Source organism: Mesoplodon mirus (genome assembly GCF_964341445.2).
Source record: "Mesoplodon mirus genome assembly, chromosome: 19".
NCBI lineage: Eukaryota > Metazoa > Chordata > Mammalia > Artiodactyla > Ziphiidae > Mesoplodon > Mesoplodon mirus.
In genome coordinates, this window is record NC_138995.1 from 19832931 (window position 1) to 19860138 (window position 27208).

The following is a 27208-nucleotide window of genomic DNA, read 5'->3' on the forward strand; positions in this document are numbered from 1 at the left end:
TGCGGGCAGCGCGCAGGAGGCAGCTGCAGCGAAGCGGGGCTTAGTGCGCCTGCGCGCTCGTGGAGGTGGTGGCTGTTCTCGGTAGTGGCCCGGCGGTTCTCCGCGCGGCGGGCGCGGCCATGGCGCAGCCGGGGAAGCTGCTTAAGGAGCAGAAATACGACCGACAGCTGAGGTAAGCCAGGGCTCACCGAGTCGGGCGGGCCAGCGGGTTCCTGTGCGTCCGGGCCGGGGCTAAACGGGCGGGCGGCGTGGTTGGGCCTCCCTCAGGCCTCCCACCGGGCTGGGCCGGGCCGTGCGGCCGGCGCTCAGGGTTCCGGCCTGGGGCCGGCGGTGCTTCTCGAGGGCCGGGACTCGCCTTCCCCGAGGGGCGCGCCCGCCCGCTCGCCACGCGGTGTGCAGGTCGAGGTGCACCGTCCCAGCGTCAGCCGGGTCACCGGGGCGGCTGCCAGTTCCATCTCGCTGTGCTCAGGCTTCTCGTTTTGCAGAATGAGGGGATCGGGAATACCCCATCCCGGCCGCAGAGAGCAGCACCGAGTGTTAGGTATTGTTCTAAGCCGGAGCTGTCCACTAGAAATATAATGCTAGTCTCATGTAAACCACCTGTGTAGTTATATATATATATTTTGGTAGCCACATTAAGAAAGGAAAAATAAACAGGTGAAAATAATTTTAATAATGTAGTTTATTTTATTTAACCCAATATATCCAAAGTATTACCATTTCAACGCATAATCAGTATAAAAAGTTATTAGAGATATTTAACATTTTTTTTTCCATTCTGTCCTTGAAATCCAGCACTTTACAATTCTAGCACATCTCAGTTTGGACTAGCCTTATTTCTAGTGCCCAATAGCCACATGTGGCTAATGGCTACCTTAATGGACACTGCAGGTCTAAGCCATTGGGCTGGTTCTTGACTCCTTCCTCTCCCATGCCTCTTCTCCTAACACTCCCCATTCCTTATTTATTGATCATCTTCTGTGTGTTAAGGCAGCAGAAGTAACGCAAATGTTTGGCTCCCTTCCTTTCTGGAGCCCCCAAGCCAGAAGTTACAGTGTGTCCCTAAGGACTGGAACCCATTTGTATGTACCTACAGCTTAGTGCTGTGTTAGGGGCTTTATGTACTCAATTCTGAGAGCAGCCTTGAAGGTAGATATTCTCTCTGCTTTATAGATGGGGAAACTGAGTCTTAGAGAAGTTCGGTAACCTGCCCAGTTTCCCATGTGTTTGAACCAGGCTGTAAACTCAGGTCCTTCTGGCTTTTTCAGAGCTGGTACTATCTGCTCCTGCGCTTCTGGGGAAAGAAGCAAGGTGACAGAGCCCTTGTAACCAACTTGTGTTCTCTTGTAAATTCTTGGAGATCCTTGTGTTTTGAATGTAGATGTAACCATACATGCAGAGCCGAGAAGATATTTATTTATTTATTTACTTATTTATTTATTTTAATTTAGGGCCTCTCACTGTTGTGGCCTCTCCCGTTGCGGAGCACAGGCTCCGGACGCGCAGGCTCAGCGGCCATGGCTCACGGGCCCAGCCGCTCCGCGGCATGTGGGATCCTCCCGGACCGGGGCACGAACCCGTGTCCCCTGCATCGGCAGGCGGACTCTCAACCACTGCGCCACCAGGGAAGCCCCAGTTGGATATTTTTATTTTTTGGTACGCGGGCCTCTCACTGTTGTGGCCTCTCCGGTTGCGGAGCACAGGCTCCGGATGCGCAGGCTCAGCGGCCATGGCTCACAAGCCTAGCCGCTCTGCGGCATGTGGGATCTTCCCAGACCGGGGCACGAACCCGTGTCCCCTGCATTGGCAGGCGGACTCTCAACTACTGCGCCACCAGGGAAGCCCGTGAGAAGATATTTTAGATTACTAAGTAACTGTGACAAAAAAGAATTTTTGCTGAGTCCAGTCCATTTAAGGACCAAACTTTACCTTTCATCGTGAGAACTGTTTATTGGCTTTAAAGTGTCAGAGGGAAGCAGTTACAAGCAAAGCAGCAAAGCTGTTCAGCCAGCTAGCAGTCAACAGGCCCTGCTTTCCTTAGGCCAGCAAGAGAACAGAGAGGATTGATTTCTTGTTTGGGCCGTTTCTTGAAATATATTACCTAGACATGCACTAGTATTCTCTTAGGCTTACTTTCCAACTACCCGGGTATCCATCAACCAAATATGTCAGGTGTCTTCTGTGTGCCCTACTTTCACAGAAAAAACAGACATTTCCAGTCTGTCTGGTTCTTCTAGGCTATTCCTCCAAGCATTTGACAGCTATTCAGTGATCACTTATCCTGGGCAGGGCACTGTATCGGGCATTGGGGTTCCAGTGGTGAACAGAGGGAGTGGTCTGGACCCTTATGAAGCTTAGAGTGGAATGGAGAGATGGGTGTTCAGCAAATAAAAGACCAAATGAGGGCTTCCCTGGTGGCGCAGTGGTTAAGAATCTGCCTGCCAATGCAGGGGACACGGGTTCGATCCCTGGTCTGGGAAGATCCCACATGCTGCGGAGTAACCAAGCCCATGCGCCACAACTACCGAGCCTGCACTCTGGAGCCCACGAGCCACAACTACTGAAGCCTGCGTGCCTAGAGCCCGTGCTCTGCAACAAGAGAAGCCACCGCACTGCAACGAAGACCAAGCACAGCCAAAAATAAATAAATAAAATAAATTAATTTTTAAAAAAAACCCAAATGAGGCAGTTACAGTTGTGATATGCTCTGGAGGACATATGGGCTACATAAAAAGAGGGAATCTGCTTTAGATCAGGTGACAGGGAAGGCACCTTAAAGCCTATCAGTCCTCCAGGCTATGAAATTTTTCTAATGATTTGGGCTCCCCCTATACTAGTTCCTATACTGACAAGAAAAGATACATTAGTTAATAGGCTTTCTGGGCGAAGGTAACCAGGTTGGATCAGCTGTCATGATGCTTATTTGATCATGTACCTTGCCATGTTGATGATATGCTGGTGTGACAGGATATAACATACATTTCAGGTTATAACATATATTTCTAATCCTTATTACATCTTTCTGTTTGTTAATGTATGCATTTATTAATCATGCTATTAGAATGTTCATTGGGAATTACATTTTAAAGCACTCTTATTGAAGTCAGTGTGAAGGCTTTTCAGATGATAATTCAGTTTTCTTGGTAAAGCTTTTCTTACTCTTGCAGATGTCATGGTGATGAGTCCCATGTCAAGATCTTAAATATTCTGGATCCCTATAACTTAAGGAGAAATGAAATAGAGAATAATAGGTTTTAAATCTAAGGTACTTCTCGGGACTTTCCTGGCGGTCCAGTGGTTAAGATTCCGCACTTCCACTGCAGGGGGCGCAGTTTCAGTCCCTGGGAGGAGAACCAAGATCCCACATGGCCCACATGCCACGTGACACGGCCAAAAAAAAGAATAATAATAATAAATAAATAAATCTAAGTTTCTTCTCTAATGTTAATGACTACAGAGACTTTATGTTCTGTAAGTTATCTGGCTTGAAAAGAGTAATGGACTAGGAGCTGGAAGACCAAATTTTTAGTTCTGATTTAACCCCCCCTTAAACCATGCCAGGCATCAACCTGTTTGAGTCTCAGGTTAGTCAGTTATATAATCCCCGTAACACCTCCTGCTGTTGCTGTCTCACATATTTGCCATGGTTGTCACATCAGTTATTCTATACAAGAACACTTTAAAGATCAAAGATCATGATTCAAATAAAGTTGTATTTTCATGAAAGCTTTTAAAATGTTAAATTTGTGTATTCTTTTGTAGGTTGTGGGGTGATCATGGGCAAGAGGCTTTAGAATCTGCTCATGTTTGCCTAATAAATGCAACAGCTACAGGAACTGAAATTCTTAAAAACTTGGTACTACCAGGTATTATAGTTTTGTTGTTGTAAATTTACTTCTTTAAGGTTTTGAGCTAGAAATATCTATTCTTGACTGACTCTTGTTTTGTCTCCCAGGTATTGGTTCATTTACAATTATTGATGGAAATCAGGTCAGCGGAGAAGATGCCGGAAATAAGTATGTTCTATTCTTTTCAAATACCCGCATGTTAGGGAAGGCAGTGCATTGTCATGGGAGAGCAAGGCCTGAATCCCAGCTTCAACTCCTCAATCAGGGTGACTTAACTTCCAGGTGGAAATAGTCCCTACGCTTAGGATCATGGCAAGGATGAAGTGAGTTAATATAGGTAAAGTGCTAGCACAGCGTCTGGCAAATAGGCCGTTAGTAAAAGACACCTGTCATTACTGTCCTTATTGTTGTTCTTAATGAAAAAGGGTAGTCATTATTACTTTATTTGTGAAATCTGGATCCTTCCTGAGTCCTTATATTGATTCCTAGATGTTAGTATATAATTAACAATAATTGTATTTTTGGATTATAAGATAGTAAAAGCTACCTTTTGTTTGTGGTGTCTTCTAAGCTTAGTCCAGGTATATCTCTTTCTACAATACACTGTCTGTAGAAATGCTGTTCGTTTTGGTTTTTTTATAAATTTATTTATTTTATTTTTTAGGCTGTGTTGGGTCTTCTTTACTGTGCGCAGGTTTTCTCTAGTTGCAGCGAGCAGGCGTTACTCTTTGTTGCGGTGTGCAGGCTTCTCATTGCGGTGGCTTCTCTGGTTGCGCAGCACGGGCTCTAGGCACGTGGGCTCCACTAGTTGCGGCTCGCGGGCTCTAGAGCGCAGGCTCAGTAGTTGTGGCGCACGGGCTTAGTTGCTCTGCGGCATGTGGGATCTTCCCGCGCCAGGGCTCAAACCCGTGTCCCCTTCATTGGCAGGTGGACAGGTGGATTCCTAACCACTGCGCCACCAGGGAAGCCCTAAAAATGCTGTTTTAAAGATGGCCTGCATATCATTCTTGAAAGATGATCATATTTAGACTTTCAGAGCATTCCCCAATTTGGATTTCATGCTTGCCTTTTCAGGGACTTGGAGTCTGGGATCTCTCATTATATTTGTCAGTAAACAACAACAATGAGTAAATAGAAGAAATCAGAATTTGGTTCATATTGAGCTTTGTTATCTTTTCTCTGGGTGGTAATACAAGTTTCACTACCACAGCACCCTTTTATTGGTATCTATAAAGAAAAAGTCCTTTTATCTTTGCTTACTTGGTTGGTTAGAACAGGGTATAGTAAGAATGAGGTTTCTTTCTCTTGTGGAGCTGCTGAGCTTGTGCTCCAAGGGTACCCTGACTCTGATCAGCAGACTCAGATCTGGACCTTGGGGCACAACAAGGGTATGTGTGGGAGGAAGCCTGAATAAATCTGTTATAGTTACCTGCAAAAGCAGACTGTTCAATGCAGCATTTCCCAAGTGTGGTCAGTAGCTGTTAAATGGGCAAATGGATTCCATAGTCAAATGAGTTTGGGAAATGGGTCAAATGAAACTAAATATTTCTTTAGTGTAAGACTTGAATATCATGCGTATTACGTATATTATGAATTTCCAAGAGAGAATATAACATATGGTGTTTCCCAAACTTTTTAAAGCCCGGGAACCCTTTTCTCTCAGAGCATTTTGTGAAATTCATGTTCTGTGGTACATACTTTGGGAAACATTGATTTATTAGCCTGTCTTTGGTTACAAGTTTCATCCAGCTTTCTTCCTCCAGGAAGGCTGTTACAGTCTGAAATTAAAATATAGTTTGTTTTAAACTATGAATGAAATGCACCTGGTATTACAAATAACCTTTCCTTTATAGTCAGAGAAGCCATTAAATTTGTTTTTATTCTGTTTTAGTTTTTTCCTTCAGAGAAGCAGTATTGGCAAGGTAAAAAATCAGTTTGTTATAGAATATAGTTGTATTTGAACATCTAGTGATGCCACTATGTTTCGATTGTTTGAAAAGCTTTACTTTAAAAGAGCTTATTATTCCTCTGAGAAAAAAGCTAATTATCTAATTTTTTTCTGATCTCGTAAATCTTTATATGCTTGGTAGTTTAAGAACTTAGAAGTACTGTTCGTGTTTTTATTATCCTGTGTTAAAGCTAAATATTCAGTGATGTTAATGTTCAGAGGTTGGAGTATTTTGGTTAAGAAGATTTTTTTTTACCAAGAGTTAGTCAGAATGTGTCTTATTTTTGTATTTCATATTAAAAATCTTACAAAACCATATGGGTCAACTTAGTATAGTATTCTGAATAGAAATGACTGTTTCTTTAATGACTGACCTCTCTGTGCAGGACTGTAAATGTGGGAGGTTAGAGTAAGTCTCAACTTGACTCAGAATCTCCCTGCCTGCTCCCCAGGGTTTTCTGGTCATTTGCCTAATCAGAAAAGTAGAGTGCAAGTCATGTAAGCATTTAAGAATTCTGAATAATGATGGTTTAGCTCTGTTTTAAGTAATACTCTGGTTTAGTCCCAGTTTAAACACTATGAAAAGCAGAGTTGTCATATCTATGCATGGACTTTGGGTTGTTTTACAGTGTTTTTGCCTGATGTGTAAATTAGGGGTTACATTTTAACCAAATTTTTTTCTAATTCAAGTAAAATGTTTTGTTTTTAAAAAGAACCGAGCTCAAGCCGCCATGGAATTCTTACAAGAATTAAATAACGATGTCTCTGGGAATTTTGTGGAAGAGGTATATATAGATATATATATACACACACACACATATTATTATTTCTGGTCAGAAATTTAATTTTTTAGTAATTCAGAGCCCTGAATTCAGAGCCCTAAATTCAGAATTTTGAATCTTTGTATATTTATGTTGAGAGTTGAATTATTTTAACATTGGAGTCTAGCATTTACCTCACTTGTTCTAAAGTAGCTTAACTGGACACAGACCTACTAGAGAATGGACTTGAGGATATGGGGAGGGGGAAGGGTAAGCTGTGACAAAGTGAAAGAGCGGCATGGACATATATACACTACCAAACGTAAGGTAGATAGCTAGTGGGAAGCAGCCGCATAGCACAGGGAGATCAGCTCAGTGCTTTGTGACCGCCTGGAGGGGTGGGATAGGGAGGGTGGGAGGGAGACGCAAAAGGGAGGGGATATGGGAACATATGTATATGTATAACTGATTAAATTTGTTACAAAGCAAAAAAGAAAAAAAAAAGAAAAAAAAATCACTCAATTCGACTTTTTTCAAAATTTAACACATCCACACATATAGGTAATCATCATGTGTGCGTGTAATGTGCTTGTGTATAAAAGGAAAGGGGATTGCGAGATAAAATAATACACTAAAAATATTTGTTGATCAAAAAAAAAAAAGTAGCTTAACTGTTTCTGTCATCTTTAATATGATTGTCAAATTGTTGGATTTTCTTTCCCCTGTCCTATTTAGAGTCCAGAAAACCTTCTAGACAATGATCCTTCATTTTTCTGTAGGTTTACCATTGTGATTGCAACTCAGCTTCCTGAAAGGTAAATTTTTAAGTTAATTTGTTTTTATTTTAATCTCTTATTAGATTTGCATAGTTTTGTTTTCTCTGCAGAGTCTGTGGTCTTTAAAATTCTTAAACTTGGGCTTCCCTGGTGGCGCAGTGGTTGGGAGTCCGCCTGCCGATACAGGGGTTCGTGCCCCGGTCTGGGAGGATCCCACATGCCGCGGAGCGGCTGGGCCCGTGAGCCATGGCTGCTGAGCCTGCGCTCCGCAACAGGAGAGGCCACAGCAGTGAGAGGCCCGCGTACAGCTAAAAAAAAAAAAAAAAAAAATTCTTAAACTCCACAGAAACCTTTAATTAGAAGTGCTTGTAGATCTCCAGCACTAAAAAGATAGGGAAGAGAAAAATACTGAGATGTGAAACTTTAAAAAAAATATATTCAGAACAGTTAAATTGAACATTGGTTATTTTTTTAGTGAAAAGAAAACTAGTTAGAATTAATTATAGGGAGTGCTTGGCGCTGTATACAAAAGTTTTATAAATATTTTCTTCTTTATTATGGAAATGTTTAGGAGATGTCTTTCAGTAGCATTCTCCCTAATACAAAGGACTAGGTTTTCATATCTCTCTAGTCCAAAAGATATACTTTCTTTGACACTGCAACCTTGTGGAATTGCTTATGTAAATATGTAATATGTTTATGTAAATATGCTGTTTATGTAAATGCAATAGATATATCTTTGCATTTATTATTTAGTAAGAAAGTTGCTTTATTTTAAAGCATTTTCACATTTGGCATGTTTCCATTTGCTTATGTTCTTATCCTTTGTGACTTCTTTTACAGTATATTACTACGTTTAGCAGATGTCCTCTGGAATTCCCAAATCCCTCTTTTGATCTGTAGGACATATGGACTAGTTGGTTATATGAGGATCATTATAAAAGAACATCCAGGTAAAATTGTTGCACATATGGGGCTTCCTATTGGTTGCTTTAGCTATAATTTTAGGAACTTGACAATTTAGAAAGTCAATTTTAAATCACAGAGTAAATTTGTAGCAGCTCAACTCTGTTTATACGTTCAAAGTGGCAGTCAGAATCAGTAGGCTTTAATCTTTGTATTTCCTTTACTTAGCACTATAGAAGGATACAAAGCAGGAGATACAACAGGTGCAGCTGCTTCATCTTATTAGGAGGCCCAGCAGCTATGCAAATACCTAGCTTTTTTTGCCTCCTAACCTACATAGGGCATGTATGTCTGTCACAGGTAAGAGCCAAGGTATGGGGGTTACACTGACACAGAAAGGATATGCCACCTTTTCCCCCACCAGTTTTCTATTCCATTCTCATACAGGCATTAGGCTTCCCCAGTTCAGGTGTAATTGCACACAGCAATTTCCAAGGAAACAGTGTTTATAGGAGACTGAACTCATCTATAGGCAGGCTTGCATCAGTTCAAGCCCCTTTATTTAGAAAATTCGGATCTTGAATCATAAGGTTTTCGTTCAGTGCTCCTGCATTGCTCTGAGCCAGGTACTCTGCTAGCGTAATGACAGTCATTGGCATTGGTAGCGTCACTGAAAAGTGGTATCTGCCTGGGCAGCTAAGGGGTGGTATTTGAGGATAGGTTTTTGGCAGTGGTGACGGGTCATTTAAGAGTTGTAAGTAGGAAAGTGACAAGGTAAACATTTTGTTTTAAACTGGTCACTCTGAAACCCGGTGGAGAATGAATGGATTTGAAGGGGCAAAGATTGGAGACAAGGGTTGCTTTTAGGAGATTTTCAGTGGTCTAGGTGAGAGAAAGAGCCAGAGAGAGAGCCCCTGACTGAGGGCAGATGTTACAAGGATAGGGAAGAGGGAGTAGACGGTGATGAAGGTTAACATTGCTGGCTGTGTGCCTGCCTTTATGTGGATTATTTCATTTAATCTTTCCAAAATCCTTGTAAGGCAGATACTGTTTTATCTGCTTTTTACAGATAAGGATGCTGAGGCATAGAGAGATTAAGTTATTTACCTAAGGTCACACAGCTAGCAAGTGACAGAACACTCTAAACACTAACGGAAACACTCACTGAAATTACACACTTTCCCATGCTCCCCTATGTGGAGAGCTGTGTATGAAGTGACATCAGGATGTGGGGAGTGACTGATACTGGGCCAAGGAAGCTCGAAGTCAGGGAAGACAATCACATTTCTAGGGAAGAGGTCTAGGTAGATGGTGATGCTGTCTGTTGAAGACCACAGGTGGAGGAAGGGTAGGTTGTTGGGTGCTGTCGGAACACAAATTTTACCTATTTTGATCTTTTCCAATTGTAATAACAAGAAAATTCTTCACTAAAGGAATCTTGGTTTTACTTTTATTAAAACTATAGTCCACTTAAAATTTGTGCATTTAGTAAAATACAAATTTATATGTATATGTAAATTTAACTCAATAATGAACAAAACAATGAAAAAAACCTGTAGGCCCTATGCCCGTTTAAAAATTACAGATTTCTGGGCTTCCCTGGTGGCGCAGTGGTTGAGAGTCCGCCTGCCGATGCAGGGGACTCAGGTTTGTGCCCCGGCCCAGGAAGATCCCACATGCCGCGGAGCGGCTGGGCCTGTGAGCCATGGCCGCTGAGCCTGCATGTCTGGAGCCTGTGCTCCGCAAGGGGAGAGGCCACAACAGTGAGAGGCCCGCGTACCACAAAAAAAAAAAAAAAATTACAGATTTCCTAAGTTCCTATAATGTATGTACTGCCAGCAGTATTGCTAAAGAAGTAAGTTTATCTTTTGGGATTATTTGTTTCACAGTAATAGAATCTCATCCAGATAATGCGTTAGAGGATCTACGACTGGATAAGCCATTTCCTGAACTGAGAGAACATTTTCAGTCTTATGATTTGGATCATATGGAAAAAAAGGTTGGTAGTGTGTGTGACCTTCCATTTATAGGTATACTTAAAACTTTGTTTTTAACCTAAGGTTTTTGAATTACAAAGTGAGGAAATACTATAAACCTCCATAGTCCTGTCATCCAGGTCACATAGTAACAACATTGTACCTAATTTGTTTTAAATAAATCTATCTTTCCCCAAAATTTAAAAACTTTTTTATTGAAGAAAAGTACATTAACTGAACATATCTGTGTAATCAACACCCAGGTCAAGAAATTGGACATTAACATATCCCAGAAGCCCTCTTCATGGCTCTTTCCTAAACAAATAGATGTACTTTTTAAAACAGTTTGAATTTGGGGTGGTGTTTGTTGAAATTGACTCCTCTTAAAACTTATTTTTAGTGTTTGAGAATTACCAAGGCAACTGCATATTTCATTATAGAAATAATGATATTTATAACAGGCCATGTAATTTAAGGCATATATATATATATATATATATATATATAAAATATATATATATATTTTTTTTTCCTGACTACCCATTAATTAAATGCAGGTATTTTGTTCATCAGAAAACACAGAAAGGATCCCTTTTCCTTAGTTTTGGATTGGTATCTGAAATCAAGATACTTGAGCTTTGTTTTTGGGTGGCAGTCCCTGAGACAGTTTTCTTAATGGTAAAATGGGGACAATCATAGTATATACCTGCCTTATTAGAATTAAATTGGACACTGCCTTCAAAATCTTTGTAAAGCAATTTTTGTTAACCCAGTTCATTTTCCTTCATTTCATTATTCCACATATACTGAGAGATGTAAACATTGTTGAATAATTGAATTTAATAAATATTGTTGAATTTGTTGAAAATGATATGGTATAGTGAAAAATAAATGTTAACTAATTAATGTTAACTGATACTGATATTTCCTTTGATTCTTTTATTTTTAGGACCATAGCCACACTCCATGGATTGTGATCGTAGCTAAATATTTAGCACAGTGGAATAGTGAAGTATGTCCTTTCTTGAAAAAAGAAATTCCATATATGACTGTATTTTTTCAGTTTATTATAAAGAATTTCATTGGAGGGGGTGGGACATTGATTTTTTTTCCTTATATGGTTATAGGGCAGCTGATTTAAACTGCTAGTTTAAATCTAGCAGTTTCTCTTTTGATACTGACATTTTTATTAACAAAATGAAATTTGAACAAATGTCATTCTGAAACTGGCAGTGGGGAATGCATGTAGAGAAATGGCCCACAGTTTCTGTTTTCTATCAAGTCAGCTGATTTCACCGAGGTATAGATTTGCTGATGAAATCTCATATGGATAGGGGGAAACTGGACTTTCAGTTTCCATATTTTGAGTTTTTACAACTAGATTAAAAATTTTTTTAACCCAATTTAGACAAATGGACGAATACCTAAAACGTATAAAGAAAAAGAAGACTTCAGAGATTTGATTAGACAAGGTAATATGGGATGTGATTAAATGTATAAAGTTTGAAAAGCATATTGCTTGAAGCTAATGTTTATTGGATTTCTGTCAACACCTTTGTCAGATGATGCCATCATGAGTTTTTGTTTTTGTTTTTGTTTTTGTTTGGCTGCATTGGGTCTTTGTTGCTGCTCATGGGCTTTCTTTACTTGTGGTGAACGGGGGCTACTCTTCGCTTCGGTGCGTGGGCTTCTCATTGCGGTGGCTTCTCTTGTTGAGGAGCACGGGCTCTAGGCACGTGGGCTTCAGTAGTTGTGGGTCGTGGGCTCTAGAGTGCAGGCTCAGTAGTTTTGGCGCATGGGCTTAGTTGTTCCACGGCATGTGGGATCTTCCTGGGCCAGGGCTTGAACCGGTGTTCCCAGCATTGGCAGGCGGATTCTTAACGACTGCGCCACCAGGGAAGCCCCCATCATGAGCTTTTATTTTATTTTCCTCGGGAGGTTAAGGAGCCACTCCTTGTGTAGTTTTAAGAATGACTAGTGGGCTTCCCTGGTGGCGCAGTGGTTGAGAGTCTGCCTGCCGATGCAGGGGACACGGGTTCGTGCCCCGGTCCGGGAAGATCCCACATGCCGCGGAGCGGCTAGGCCCGTGAGCCATGGCCTCTGAGCCTGCGCGTCCAGAGCCTGTGCTCCGCAAGGGGAGAGGCCACAACAGTGAGAGGCCCGCGTACCGCAAAAAAAAGAAAAAAAAAAAAAAAGAATGACTAGTGATTAGCCATATTTCTTCTTCTTAAGGTTCAGTATCCAATCCTCCCTTCAGAATCTGACAAGGTTATCTCCATAATGCTGGGGGGAGAGAAAGAGTGAAAAGAAAAGGGCTGTTGTTTGCTAATCAATTTCTATTTTAATAGGAATTCTAAAGAATGAAAATGGGGCTCTGGAAGATGAAGAGAATTTTGAAGAAGCTATTAAAAATGTGAACACAGCACTAAATACAACTCAGGTATTAAGAGCTGATGAGGTATTCACAAATGAAAGGTGTTTTCTGAAGTCCTCATACGTGAAATAGTTGATTCTAATTTTAATTTAATATTTCTAAAATTGTAGAGTTGGTTAGAAATTAATATCTGTAATACAGCTTGAATATTCTTTTAATAAGATTCTGTATTGTCCTTGTTAAAATGGATCTCAGTGCTTCAGCATATAATTTGATACAGTGATTTATATAAATTAATTGTGTGAAGTACATGATTTGTGAATAATAAGTGTTTGGGGGTAGGAATTATATAATGAAGGTGGTATTTTGCTGTTCCAAAATAGTGTTGCCTGAAAAGTTAAATCTTACCCTGCTTTGCTTTTGACAGTAATTATTTGGATATATTGGAAGATGTTCTTAAAGACATTGTATACCTTAAAAGTTACTTGGAGGATAACCTAGTGTAGATGCCCTTTGTTTTGTTGTTGTTTTGTTTTTGAATTCTGGCCAGTGAGTTTTTTGGGGAACTTTGGAATAATACAACTGGTAGTATAAATTAGAATTTTCTTATAATTTTTTTAATCTTTTTTTTGGCTGCACCACACAGATTGTGGGATCTTAGTTCCCTGACAGGAATTGAACCCGGGCCCTCAGCAGTGAGGGCCTAACAGTTAGCAGTGTGGAGTCCTAACCACTGGACCACCAGGGAATTCCCAGAATTTTCTTATAATTTAAAACAGGAAAAAATGCTACCCTTCAAGTTAGGAACGCACTCAAGGTGTCATTACATACTCTTTGGAGACAATGAGGTAGTGTTGCTGAGTGCTTAAAAGTGTGTGCTCTGTGAATCACACAGTTTTCTGGGGTGTTGAAAATTTTCTGTGTCTCAGTTGGGGTGATGGTTAGAAGTATGTGTATCGTTATCAAAAAACATTGAATTGTACATTTAAGATTTGTACGTTTGGGGCTTCCCTGGTGGCGCAGTGGTTGAGAGTCCGCCTGCCGATGCAGGGGACACGGGTTCGTGCCCCGGTCTGGGAGGATCCCACATGCCGCGGAGTGGCTGGGCCTGTGAGCCATGGCCGCCGACCCTGCGTGTCCGGAGCCTTGCTCCGCAATGGGAGAGGCCACAACAGTGAGAGGCCCGCGTACCACAAAAAAAAAAAAAAAAAAAGATTTGTACATTTTGCTGAATGTAAAATTTACCCCAATTAAAAAAAACAAGCTTCTCATGGTTGGGGGACAGTGAACTAAGCAAACAGACAAATGTGCCAGGTGCTGTGAACAAAATTAGAGTAGAACAGAGGGGTAGAGCATGATGGAGAGGAGGTCTGGGATCAGGAGGGGCCAGGGAGACTCTCAAAGAGATGTGTTTAAGCAGAAGCCTAAGTGAAGTGTCATGCAGAGGTCTGGAGGAAGAGCTTTTCAGGCCAAGGAAGCACATGTACAAAGGCCCAGAAGTGGGATGATGCTTGGCATTTGTTCAAGGATCAGTATGAAAGCCACTGTGTTTGGAATGCAGTAAACATGGGGGAAAGAGGGGGGAGGGATTTAAGTTTGGAGAGGCAGAGAGGGCCTGATCATAAAGGCACTGCAGGCCACTAGTGTTTTGAGCAGGGGAATGGAGTGACCTGATTTATATTTCTAAAAAAATTATTCTGCCTCTTGTGAGGTCAAAAGACTGTAGGGGACTGGGAGTGGAAGCAGAGAGAGCAGTTAGGAATTACCAGTAAGAAAGTTCTTTTTTCCACACAACAGTAGAATCAAAGCCTAAGGTTTCTATAGTTTTTATTACTGTATGATGTTCTTGCTAGCATTAAATATCCTTAATTTAACGACCTCGTTTCTGTCAGAGTGGTTGTCTCTTTCAGCAGTCACTAATTAGGGTGTAAGGGTTTCAGATTTTTGACAAGATGGAAAAACATGAAGGACTACAAATCTAGCTTGGTATTAATGTCTGTTATCTTTGTTCTGTCTTCAAATATGACTATAAAAAGATTTACTTAGGCTCCTCCTTTACTCTACTTATGATGTAAGAGAATAGGTCAGTCTTTAATGCTAACAGCAGTGGGCAGGAGGGGACTTTCTTCCATTCGCTGTTTCCCCAACGAATCTCCATCTGGTGGTGATTCTGAATAAAAGTCTAAGTTTGTATTTGAACTTGTTTGGAAAATTGCAGTGGAAGTTAAAGTGGGCAGTGAAAATAAAAATGAACTTACATTAATTCTTAGTATAAGTAAATGTTTCATGTTCCTTTGTTAGATCCCAAGCAGTATTGAAGATATATTTAATGATGATCACTGCATAAATATCACCAAACAGGTAACAATAACAAAAAAAGTAAAAATAGTGCCACCTTAACCTTTGGGTCAAATTCAGATGTCACTTAATATTATTTTTTTTTGCTTCTTTTAGACTCCAGCATTTTGGATTTTAGCTCGTGCCTTAAAGGAATTTGTGGCCAAAGAGGGTCAAGGAAATTTACCTGTTCGAGGCACAATTCCTGATATGATTGCAGATTCAGGCAAATATATAAAACTTCAAAATGTGTAAGTCACCTGTTTTCAAACTATGTAGTAGAAAAATCAATCTGTTTATATTAGAGATGAACATATTTTATCAGTCTACCAGAAATCAGAAATCAAATGGAAACCTGTTATAATCTTATCACTTTAAAAATAATCTAAGGGACTTCCCTAGGGGCGTAGTGGTTAAGAATCCCCCTGCCAATGCGGGGACACAGGTTCTATCCCTGGTCCGGGAAGATTCCACATGCCGTGGAGTAACGAAGCCCGTGCGCCGCAACTACTGAGCCTGTGCTCTAGAGCCTGCGAACCACAGCTACGGAAGCCTGCACGCCTAGAGCCCGTGCTCCACAAGAGAAGCCACTGCAATGAGAAGCCCGCACACCACAACGAAGAGTAGCCTCCACTTGCCACAACTAGAGAAAGCCCACGTGCAACAGCGAAGACCCAATGCAGCCAAAAATAAATAAATTTATAAAAATAAGCTAAAAAACTTAGGGGGAAGATTTTTTTTAATATATTTTATTTTTAAGAATAGTTTAAGTTCACAGCAAAATTGGGCAGAAAGTATAGAGTTCCCACGTACCCCCTGAAGGGTCAGATTTTGTTTTTCATATTTTAAGATAAAACCTAACATTTGAGCACTTAACTCTATGCTATCAACTGTTCTATGTATTAACTAATTTAATATTTACAATAGCCCTATGAGAGAGATACTATTATTGTCCCAGTTTTACAGGTGAGAAAACTATGACATAGAAGAGGTAATTTTTTCAGGGTCTGACAACTGGGAAATGGCAAAACCAAGATTTGAATCTATGAAACTCACCTGTATACTCTTAACCATGGCCCTGTACTCTCTTTTATCTGTAATTTAAAACTCTGAAGTCTTTAGTTTTGATGAATTTTTTGTCATTAATTTTCATCATTTAAAGAGTTCATGACTATAGATAGACACCTGCTATCCAGTTATCACTATCACCCAGGTAGATTGTCATAAGGACAGGTCTCAATGGATATTACCCTTGTGTACTTTGGGCATGGTGCTGATGAATCCAGGGCCACTGGCCTTGTTTCTTTAGGGACCAGATAATGACAACACAGAGAAGGTCTCTGTTCCCTAGACAGATTGTACTCTTCATCTCAGTCATTCTCTAACACATCTTTATTGCCCTAGGCTAAAAGTTCATCTACCTAAAACTTGGGAAAAGTCAGTTGAGGACAAAAGAATTATGACCTCATATCAGAGGTAGTCAGCTTAACACTGATCATCTCTAGAGGGTGAAAATGTAAATAGACTTAAAAGTTTTACATGAATTTGTAGATGGACAGTTCTGAAGTATTTAACTTTCCTTGGACTTGACTTCAAGGAGATTGTGTTCTTTTGCAACATATTTTGTTAGGTCCTCTGTCAGAGAAGCATGGATCATGGATCTCTCTAGAAGGGCAGTTTTTAAGTTAGGTGCTGTTAATTATTGAGGGAGCCTAGGTTATTAGTGCAGTCCAAGAATCCGTCACCAACCATAAGAGGTGCTGGTAGCATTTCCATGGCATTGTCACATTTCATGTATTTTCAGATCAGTATTTTTTCATGAAAGGGAAAGACATTTTTTGTCTGATTCATGGTGATATTTAAATTTGGTAATTTATTATTTATTTATTTATATTTGCCTGCATTGGGTCTTTGTTGCTGCGCACGGGCTTTCTCCAGTTGTGCCGAGTGGGGACTACTCTTCGTTGTGGTGCGCGGTCTTCTCATTGCCGTGGCTTCTCTTGTTGCGGAACATGGGCTCTAGGGACGCGGGCTTCAGTAGTTGTGGCATGTGGGCTCAGTAGTTGTGGCTCATGGGCTCTAGAGCTCAGGCTCAGTAGTTGTGGCACATGGGCTTAGTTGCTCCGTGGCATGTGGGATCTTCCCGGCCCAGGGCTTGAACCCGTGTCCCCTGCACTGACAGGCGGATTCTTAACCACTGCGCCACCAGGGAAGTCCCCAAATTTGTTAATTTAAATATTCGTTAATAGTAGCTTTTTGTTGTTCTTTTCCAGTTACCGCGAAAAAGCAAAGAAAGATGCTGCTGCTGTGGGTAATCACGTTGCCAAATTGCTTCAGTCTATAGGCCAGGTAAGCTGCCGGGCACACTGCCTTTGATGGACAGTACAGCTCCAGATAGGCCTGATTGCATCATGTAACTCCAGCCAGAAAAGGCTTAGAGAGAAGGTGTGGCACTGGCTCAAAGCTTCTTTAGAGGGGTCCTCACTTGCCTGCTAATGAGAAGGCCTGTCATAGTGATGGGCTTTGTGCTGTACCCTCTGTTAATCTGCTTTTATACTGGAGCAAAATCTGCATTTATCTCTTTACAGGCACCAGAGTCCATTTCAGAGAAAGAATTAAAATTACTCTGTAAGTCACCTTGACTTAATTTCCTTATTTTGTTTGATAAAAATGTGCCATGGGAAATGTTCCCAGCAATTTTAAATGGTTGAAATTAAAAATTTTCCATGGTCTCAGTGGTATTGACATAGGTAATTATTGCGTAAGGTTTTTTTTTTCTCATGATAAATGGAGAGGGTATTCTAAGACTGGTCAGAGGTAGAGCATCTTTATCTAATGCTAAAAAGACATGAAGATCAATTAATTGAAAATTATCAGTAATACAGAATTATTTTCAGCTTACTCATTTTAAATAACTTGGGAAAGTTTTATCTGAAGACTTTGGGTGTGAAGTCTTGAGTCACATGTACATTGACAGTATTGGTTTAAATACTAACTTTGATCAGTGTTAAATGACTGTGATAGAATTAAGAATTTTGCCATCTAGTTTCAGAGTGGCTAGGCTCCCGGGGTCGTCTTGATAACTCCTGAGTAGGCCCAGAGAATTCAAGAGTTAGTTTAAGAGTAATAAAATCTGTTTTACATGCCATCTGAGGATTTCTCCCTGTAGCTATGACCCCTAGTTTCTGCAAAAGTCTATATTTTGTATGTTACCCACCCTTAAAATTATTTATCCAGATTATTCATTTTAAGACTCTTCAACATGTTTGTTTAGGCTTAGTTTCAGTGTTTTGTTCCACTACTAATCTTACCCTGTGTTTATGCATTAGTGTTTGTGCTACTAGATTATATGATACCAGATTAAAAGCTGGATGTGTTGGGTATTTGAGACTTTATTATTCTGGTCTCTATTGGGATATGTTTGAAAATTTCCATAATACAAAGTTTTTTGTTTTTTGTTTTTAAAGCCTTACATATTCTCAGAGCACAGTACATATAACACTCTCCTTCAGTACTGCTTGTCCATAATAATGATAAAAACTACTATTCATTGAGCCCTATCAGGCATTCTGCTTGGTATGTACTGTACACAGTTACACTTTTGATCCACAGAACAACTCAAAGGTAAACAATATACCTCCATTTTACAAGTGAAAACTGAGGCTCAGAGAAGTGCCATCACCTATGTAATCAGTGCTGAACTGGTTGTAATCCCAAGGACATGAATTTAAGATAACTTGTGTTCTGGTGCCATCTCTGCTAACTATTAGAACCTTTTCTTCATACTTCCATGTCTGTAAAGAGGATACACAGAATTTCCTGTTCTTAATCGGGATAGTCATGTATCTTAACCATTTACTTCCATAATGTCTTTTCTGTGTTTAGGCAGCAATTCTGCATTTCTTCGAGTGGTGAGATGTCGATCCTTAGCTGAAGAATATGGCTTGCATACAATTAACAAGGATGAAATTAGTAAGTAATAACCTTTTTTAAGTGAAGTTTTTTCTTTTTAAAATTAATTAATTTATTTATTTTTGGCTGTATTGGGTCTTCGTTTCTGTGCGAGGGCTTTCTCTAGTTGCGGCGAGCGGGGGCCACTCTTCATCGCGGTGTGCGGGCCTCTCACTGTTGTGGCCTCTCTTGTTGCGGAGCACAGGCTCCAGATGCGCAGGCTCAGTAGTTGTGGCTCACGGGCGCAGTTGCTCCGTGGCATGGGGGATCCTCCCAGACCAGGGCTCGAACCCATGTCCCCTGCATTGACAGGCAGACTCTCAACCACTGTGCCACCAGGGAAGCCCCAGTAATAACTTTTTGATGCTAGGTTATTAATTAATTCTAAGGATATAAATATTTTGTGTATAACAATGTATAGTAGACTATATGGTGATAACATAAAGGATAATGTAAATATTTATACTCTAAATTTTATTCTATAAACCTGTCCAAGAAGTCATAATTTCAAATATAAAACTTAATATATACATACATAAAATCCTATTTAGGTCACTGAGTAAGTTGTGTGATATGTAGAAGAGCTAAAGTCAGCATAATACTACCTTAGTAGAGGTTATGTGACCATAGCTAATAGTCTAAGACCATTGGGTTTTATCTCAGTAACGTATCTCCCTTTATTTTATAATTATTTATCATTTTCTATTTTATTGTCACAAAATATTTAAATTTTATGATAGAATTCCCTTGTATTCTGAAACTTGAGTATATAGTAAATTCAGTTCTTCCTTGTTTTTATGGCATGAATTACACAAATTATACTGAAATTTTTTTCCTTTCAGTTTCCAGCATGGACAGTCCAGATAATGAGATAGTATTATACTTGATGTTACGGGCTGTTGATAGATTTCATAAACAACATGGTAGATATCCAGGTAAGAATAGCAATCAAATTATCAAATACAATAAAATCTTGTGTTTTGGCCACACAGCATGGCTTGTGAGATCTTAGTTCCCTGACCAGGGATTGAACCGAGGCCACAGCAGTGAAAGCTCCAAGTCCTAACCACTGGACCACCAGAGAATTCCCAATAAAATCTTTTTTTTTTTAATTAATTAATTTATTTTTGTCTGCGTTGGGTCTTTGTTGCTGCATGCAGGCTTTCTCTAGTTGCGGTGAGCGGGGGCTACTTTTTTTGTGGTGTGCGGGCTTCTCATTGCAGTGGCTTGTCTGTGTTGCAGAGCACGGGCTCTAGGCACGTTTCAGTAGTTGTGGCACACGGCTCAGTAGTTGTGGCACATGGGCTTAGTTGCTCCACGGCATGTGGGATCTCCCCGGACCAGGGCTCGAACCCATGACCCCTGCATTGGCAGGCAGATTCTTAACCACTGTGCCACCAGGGAAGTCCCCAATAAAACCTTAAATAAATACTTAAATAGAATGAAATCTTAAAGGATTCTTGGGGTGTTTGCAGTAGTGATGCTTGAAGTCACACTGTAAACAATTTACACCTGGTTTGTCTCAGGAAATACCATTTGTTTTTTAAGTGTAACCAGTTGCAAGTAGTGTTTGATTCAACACAGGGGACTGTTGGTTGATTGAATATAGGATAAAATTTTTTCCTGTCAGTTTGTACTGTTTACTTCTAAGACTCACACCGAGTTTGATTTAGTGGAATGAGAAAGCCACAAGAAGTATGCCTGTGATTTCCGAGCTCAGAACTCTGAAGATGTTTCTTTGCTCAGTATCTATTTTTTGTTATCTGTTAATGTAGTAATTGGGGAATTGGCATATGCTCAAAGGTCTTCAGTTGCCCAGGATATCTTTATTAAGATTGTAATTTTAATTGTGCAGGATTATTGCATAGCAGCACATTCTGGGTGTGTCATAAAACCTGTTGTCCCAACTGATGTAGTATACCCACTGAGTTATAATCTTAATGAGCAAGCTTACCAGAAAAGGAAAAGGAATAAACACCAAATATGTATTGCTTTATTTGTATTGTTTGCTTAGAATGTATTTTTGGTTATCTCTTGCATAATCAACCATCCCCAAATTTAGTAGTTTAAAACAATCAATTTTTCTCTCTCGTTACTTTGTGGATTGACTGGACTCGGTTAGGCAGTTCTCACTGGGGGAAGGGGATCTCATGCAGTTGCATGACGCCTGGGGCTGGAGTCATCCAAGAAGACATGCTCACTCACGTGTGTGGCACTTTAGTTGGGATATCCGGAACTGCTGTGGGGGGAGTGGGCCGGTTCTGGTCAGGCCTCTCTCTCCACATGGCTACTTGGAGCTTCCTTTTAGCATGGGAGTCCTAGATTTCTTACATAGTGGCTGCCTTCCCCAGAGTTAACATTCCAAAAGACCCAGGTGGAAGGTACAAGGCTTTTTATGACTTGGCCTTGGAAGTCACAGCATCACTTATGTCATGTTCTGTTGGCTTCACAGGGTCACATTAGATTAAGAGCGGAAGGGGGACCACACAAGGGCACGAAGAGGTGTTCATTGGGGAGCCATCATGGGAGATTAGCTGTTACATAGAGCACAGGCTTTGGAGTTAAACCTAGGTCCAAATCCAAGTTCTGTCACTTATTATCTCTTGATCTTGGGTGAGTCACTATTTCCCTCCAAGTCTCAGTTCTCTCGGTATGGAAAGGTGATAATAATAACTACTCTATTAGATTGTAAGGGTTAGATACGTGATGTATAAAAATCACTTAACATACTGCTTAGCTTTTTTTAAGTACTCAATAAAGGGTAGATGCTACTATTTTGAGAAGGAGTGATGATAGGTCTTTTTTTTTTTTTTTTGCGGTATGCGGGCCTCTCACTGTTGTGGCCTCGCAGGCTCAGCGGCCATGGCTCACGGACCCAGCCACTCCGCGGCATGTGGGATCTTCCCAGACGGGGGCATGAACCCGTGTCCCCTGCATCGGCAGGCGGACTCTCAACCACTGCGCCACCAGGGAAGCCCGATAGGTCTTTTTTTAATTAATTAGTTTATTTTTATTTTTGGCTGCGTTGGGTCTTCGTTACTGCACACGGGCTTTCTCTAGTTGTGGCGAGTGGGGGCTACTCCTCGTTGCGGTGCTCAGGCTTCTCATTGTGGTGGCTTCTCTTGTTGCAGAGCACGGGCTCTAGGTGTGCAGGCTTCAGTAGTTGTGGCATGCGGGCTTAGTAGTTGTGGCTCGCAGGCTGTAGAGCGCAGGCTCAGTAGTTGTGGCGCACGGGCTTAGTTGCTCCGCGGCATGTGGGATCTTCCCAGACCAGGGCTCAAACCCATGCCTCCTGCGTTGGCAGGTGGATTCTTAACCACTGCGCCACCAGGGAAGTCCCGATGATAGTTTTTAAACTAGAGAGGTTAAAAAATAAAATAAACTAGAGGGGTTTAGTAATACCTGGATATTATGGCAATTACATTTTTCCTTCCAGTAGTAATAATAATGATAGCTTACCTTTGGAGACATCATAGTTTAATCATTAAGAACTGCCTGGGCTCATATCACAGTTTTGCTACTTATGAGCTAAGTAACTCAGGCAAATAACTTAATCTGTCTGTGCCTCAGTTTCCTTATCTGTAAAATGAAGATAATAATAGTACCTACTTCACAGGGTTGCTGTAAGGATTAAATGAATTAATATTTTAGATGGTGTTTAGAACAATGTCCAGCATCTATTAATGCTCCATAAGTGTTACCTATTATTATAGTTTTTTGTTGTTGTTGTTTTTGTGGTACGCAGGCCTTTCACTGTTGTGGCCTCTCCCATTGTGGAGCACAGGCTCCAGACACGCAGGCCCAGCGGCCATGGCTCACGGGCCCAGCCGCTCCGCGGCATGTGGGATCTTCCCAGATCGGGGCACGAACCCGTGTCCCCTGCTTTGGCAGGCGGACTCTCAACTATTATTATAGTTTTATATGTGTCATTTAATCTCCTGGAAATGGGTAATAAACGCTATAAGTTTTATAAAGGGTATAAATAGGACATTACTTTCTCCTTCATTCAGTTCTATCAAATAATTATTGAGCACCACTATGTGTCAGATACTCTTCTAGATACTGGGTAAGGAGCACTGAACAAAGCAGATTTGTCAAACTCAAATTTTTAATAGATTTTAGACGGTTTCTTTGATTGTTACAAATTTGTGATAGTTGCAAATATTAGTCTCATACTTTCCATTATTTTTGTTCTTATTTCAGTTTTACACCTTAATGTTTTAACTAGAACACCTAAAACTGGATTAAATAAAGGAGATAGCCAATAATTTTGAGTCACATATTTATTTTAATGAAAATTAATTTGCATATATATATTTTAGGGGTATCTAACTATCAAGTTGAAGAAGATATAGGCAAGTTGAAGTCTTGTCTCACTGGCTTCCTTCAGGAATATGGATTATCCATAATAGTGAAAGATGATTATGTCCATGAATTGTGAGTATTTTTTTAGGGAATGCAAGAGACAATACTGTCCTGTCATAAGGCTAATAATCTATGTTCATGTCTCCATCCTTTCCTGTAGTTGCCGATACGGAGCTGCTGAACCACACACCATTGCTGCATTCTTAGGGGGTGAGTTCCAGAGATGAGAAGACTGTCACCTGTTGTTATATAGTACAGTTATGAAGTTTTGTTTTCCCAGCTGTTTTAACTAGGGAGGTCAGTAAAGCACAATGTTAATATTGAGTGTAGATTATTTTGGTAGCCCCCAAACTGGTCTCCGTGCTTTCCGTCTCTCCTACTGCTGTCCATTTTAAACTCCTGAAGAGTAATTAATCTTTCTAAAGCATAGCTCTGATTGTGTCTCTCACTAACCCTCTGACCTGGCAGTACACACATATACGCTACAGTAGTCCTCGGAAAATAAATCCAGAGTCTTTCATTTGACATTTAAAACATTCTGTGTTCTGGTTTTACCCAGCCTTTCTGGCCTTGGTTTTTTCAAGTTACTTGCTTTTCCCCTAGACATGCCCTTTGATTTCCCGCTCCTTGAATCTTTACCCCACTCTGGGCCCATTTGCCTTAAGTCTCCCTGTTGCCTGCATGTCTAAAATCTACCTGTTCTTCAGGACCCAACTCAACAATACCATCTCTTAAATAAAACTCCTTGGAGCCTGGAAGTTTGAGGTCAGGGCCAGCATAGTTGGTTTCTGGCGAGGCCTTTCTTTGTGGCTTGTAGGCAGTCACAGTCTTGCCATGTGCCATAACCTCTTCTTTGTGCAGGAAGGTGAGGAGGCTCTCTGGTGTCTCTTCTTATAAGTATACTAATCCCGTCATGAGGGCCCCACCCCCGTGACCTCAATTACCTAATTACCTCCCAAAGACTTCAACTCCATCTCCAAATACGGTAACATTGGGGGTTAAGGCTTTAACATTTGAATTTTGGGGGACATGCATTCGGTCTATAACATGTGCATTCTATAATCATTCTGCACAAGTCATTTCTTTCAGGTCTTTTTAAAAATATTATCTTCCCCTGTGAGGCCATCCCTGATTGATTTAAAACAGTCCCTCCTCTTGCATCATATCCCCCTTCCTTGCTTTTTCTCCTTAGCACTTAGTCACTTGACGTTTTACTTATTTGTAAATTCTCTCTCCCTCACTACTGAAAAGTAAGATCCATAAGGATAAGGATTTTTGTCTTTTGTTCCCTGCTGTATCCCTAGTGCCTAGGACAGTGTCTGGTACATAGTAGAGTCTCAAATTTTATTGAATCAGTGAATGTGAAAGTAGAAGCTTCAGATTATAAAAGATGAAAAATTGTTTTCTTGGTAGTTTTTTTTTTTTTTTCTTTTCTGTTGTTTTGTTTGAATAGTAACTTTAAAACTTGTTACTGTTACTCTATACTCAGACTGTTACTGAGTATAGCAGTCTGGGTATCTAATATAGATCCTTTCCAAATTACAGATATTCCTTTACCCTCCCTTTTTAAAAAAATTTATTTATTTTATTTATTTATTTTTTGCTGCATTGGGTCTTTTTTGCTGCACGTGGGCTTTCTCTAGTTGCAGTTTGCGGGCTTCTCATTGTGGTGGCTTCTCCTGTTGTAGAGCACGGGCTCTAGGCGCCTGGGCTTCTGGAGTGTGGCTCGCGGGCTCTGGAGTGCAGGCTCAGTAGTTGTGGCACATGGGCTTAGTTGCTCCGCGGCATGTGAGATCTTCCTGTACCAGGGCTCGAACCCGTGTCCCCTGCATTGGCAGGCGGATTCTTAACCACTGCACCACCAGGGAAGCCCCTTTACCCCCTTTCTTTTTTTTTTTTTTTTTTGCGGTACGCGGGCCTCTCACTGCTGTGGCCTCTCCCGTTGTGGAGCACAGGCTCCGGACACGCAGGCCCAGCGGCCATGGCTCACGGGCCCAGCCGCTTCACGGCATGCGGGATCCTCCCGGACCAGGGCACGAACACACGTCCCCTGCATCGGCAGGTGGACTCTCAACCACTGCACCACCAGGGAAGCCCCCCGACTTTTTATTATAAAACATGCACAGGGTAAAATTCAAATGCAACAGAAGGGTATCCTTTGAGAATCCTTTCTGCCTATATTTAGCCTTTAAAAAAAGTGCAGTCATCCATACTATTGTTTTGACTTTTTCTTGCTTAATATATTTTGCCAGTCTTTTTTTTTGTTTGTTTTTTTGCGGTACACGGGCCTCTCACCGCTGTGGCCTCTCCCGCCGCGGAGCACAGGCTCCGGACACACAGGCTCAGCGGCCATGGCTCATAGGCCCAGCCGCTCCGCGGCATGTGGGCTCCTCCCGGACTGGGCCACGAACCCGTGTCCCCTGCATCGGCAGGCAGACTCTCAACCACTGCGCCACCAGGGAAGCCCTTTGCCAGTCTTTTTAAACCACCATAATTAAAAATACTTTTTTCTTTTAAACTGTGGCATAATATGCCAGGGTGTGAATGCATAGAACAAAATTTTTATTTCCTTTAGTAACATAGTTATAAAAAATTGTAGTCCTTTGTTTTGATATGACTCAGTAAGTTATGTCTGTTTTGGATTACTTTTAAACATCTTTGGTTTTGGAAAGGAAAGGTTTTCTTTACAGAATTGAATATTTTTATAGAACTCTTTAAATTTACCTTTTTCAAAGATTTGCTTTTCTCCTTTTTCCTTGCAGGAGCTGCTGCTCAAGAGGTTATCAAAGTAATCACCAAACAATTTGTAATTTTTAATAATACTTACATTTATAGTGGCATGTCACAAACTTCAGCAACTTTCCAGTTGTAGAATAAGTACCCTATAGTGTGTTAATGATTGAAACTGTAATTGCTGTCAGGTTGTGCTCCAGTTTGTAAAGTTCTGCTAAGGGAGAACTGTTAAGTTGTTTCCTTAATAAACATTTTCCTCATTTATAATAATGTAGTCTTGTTCTTTGGGGAGCTGAGGTGGAGGGAGGAAGGAAACAGTTTTCTCAGAGAATAAAAGCTATCCATTTCTAACTGAGTTCATTATTTCTGGCTTGCTATTTCAAAGTTACTTAACATAGAAATGTCTTGTATGGACTTCCTTGGTGGTGCAGTGGATAAGAATCCGTCTGCCAATGCAGGGGACATGGGTTCGATCCCTGGTCCAGGAAGATCCCACATGCCGTGGAGCAACTAAGCCCATGCACCACAACTATTGAGCCTGCACTCTAGAGCTTGTGAGCAACAACTACTGAGCCCATGTGCCACAACTACTGAAGCCCACGCGCCTAGAGCCTGTGCTTTGCAACAAGAGAAGCCACCGCAATGAGAAGCCCACACAGCCCACCACCACAACGAAGAGTAGCCCCTGCTCACCACAACTAGAGAAAAGCCCACACACAGCAATGAAGACCCAATGCAGCCAAAAATAAATTGAAAAATTTTTTAAAAAGGTCTTGTGTTACATTAGAAATAGCTTAAAATACTTTTTCTTATAATCTTAAATAATGAATTTAAGGCACGTGCAGATTTTAGCTGTGGACATCTTAATACCATCACTGTTTGTTAAAATACAATTTAAAAGGGGCTTCCCCCAGGACATGGAAGCAACCTAAGTGTTCATCGACAGATGAATGGATAAAGAAGATGTGGCACATACATACAATGGAATATTACTCAGCCATAAAAAGAAATGAAATTGTTATTTGTAGTGAGGTGGATGGATCTAGAGACTGTCATACAGAGTGAAGTAAGTCAGAAAGAGAGAAACAAATACTGTATGCTAACACATAAATACGGAACCTTAAAAGGTTCTGAAGAACCTAGGGGCAGGACAGGAATAAAGACACAGACGTAGAGAATGGACTTGAGGACACGGGGAGGGGGAAGGGTAAGCTGGGAGGAAGTGAGAGTGGC

General features: G+C 40.9%; 1 protein-coding gene across 1 annotated transcript; it reads left to right on the top strand.

Annotated features, from left to right (window-relative positions):
- Positions 1–62: 62 nt before the first annotated feature.
- On the top strand, positions 63–26245 carry NAE1 (NEDD8 activating enzyme E1 subunit 1). The gene is made up of 20 exons (XM_082607583.1): positions 63–172; positions 3763–3866; positions 3956–4016; positions 5740–5770; positions 6510–6581; positions 7293–7372; positions 8177–8286; positions 10129–10238; positions 11165–11227; positions 11624–11687; positions 12564–12655; positions 14891–14950; positions 15044–15177; positions 17200–17275; positions 17515–17554; positions 18812–18898; positions 19720–19812; positions 23200–23314; positions 23403–23452; positions 26005–26245. Exons 1-20 carry the CDS (start codon positions 120–122, stop codon positions 26112–26114), a joined length of 1605 nt encoding a protein of 534 aa, XP_082463709.1. The 5' UTR covers positions 63–119; the 3' UTR covers positions 26115–26245.
- The last annotated feature ends 963 nt before the right edge of the window (positions 26246–27208 follow it).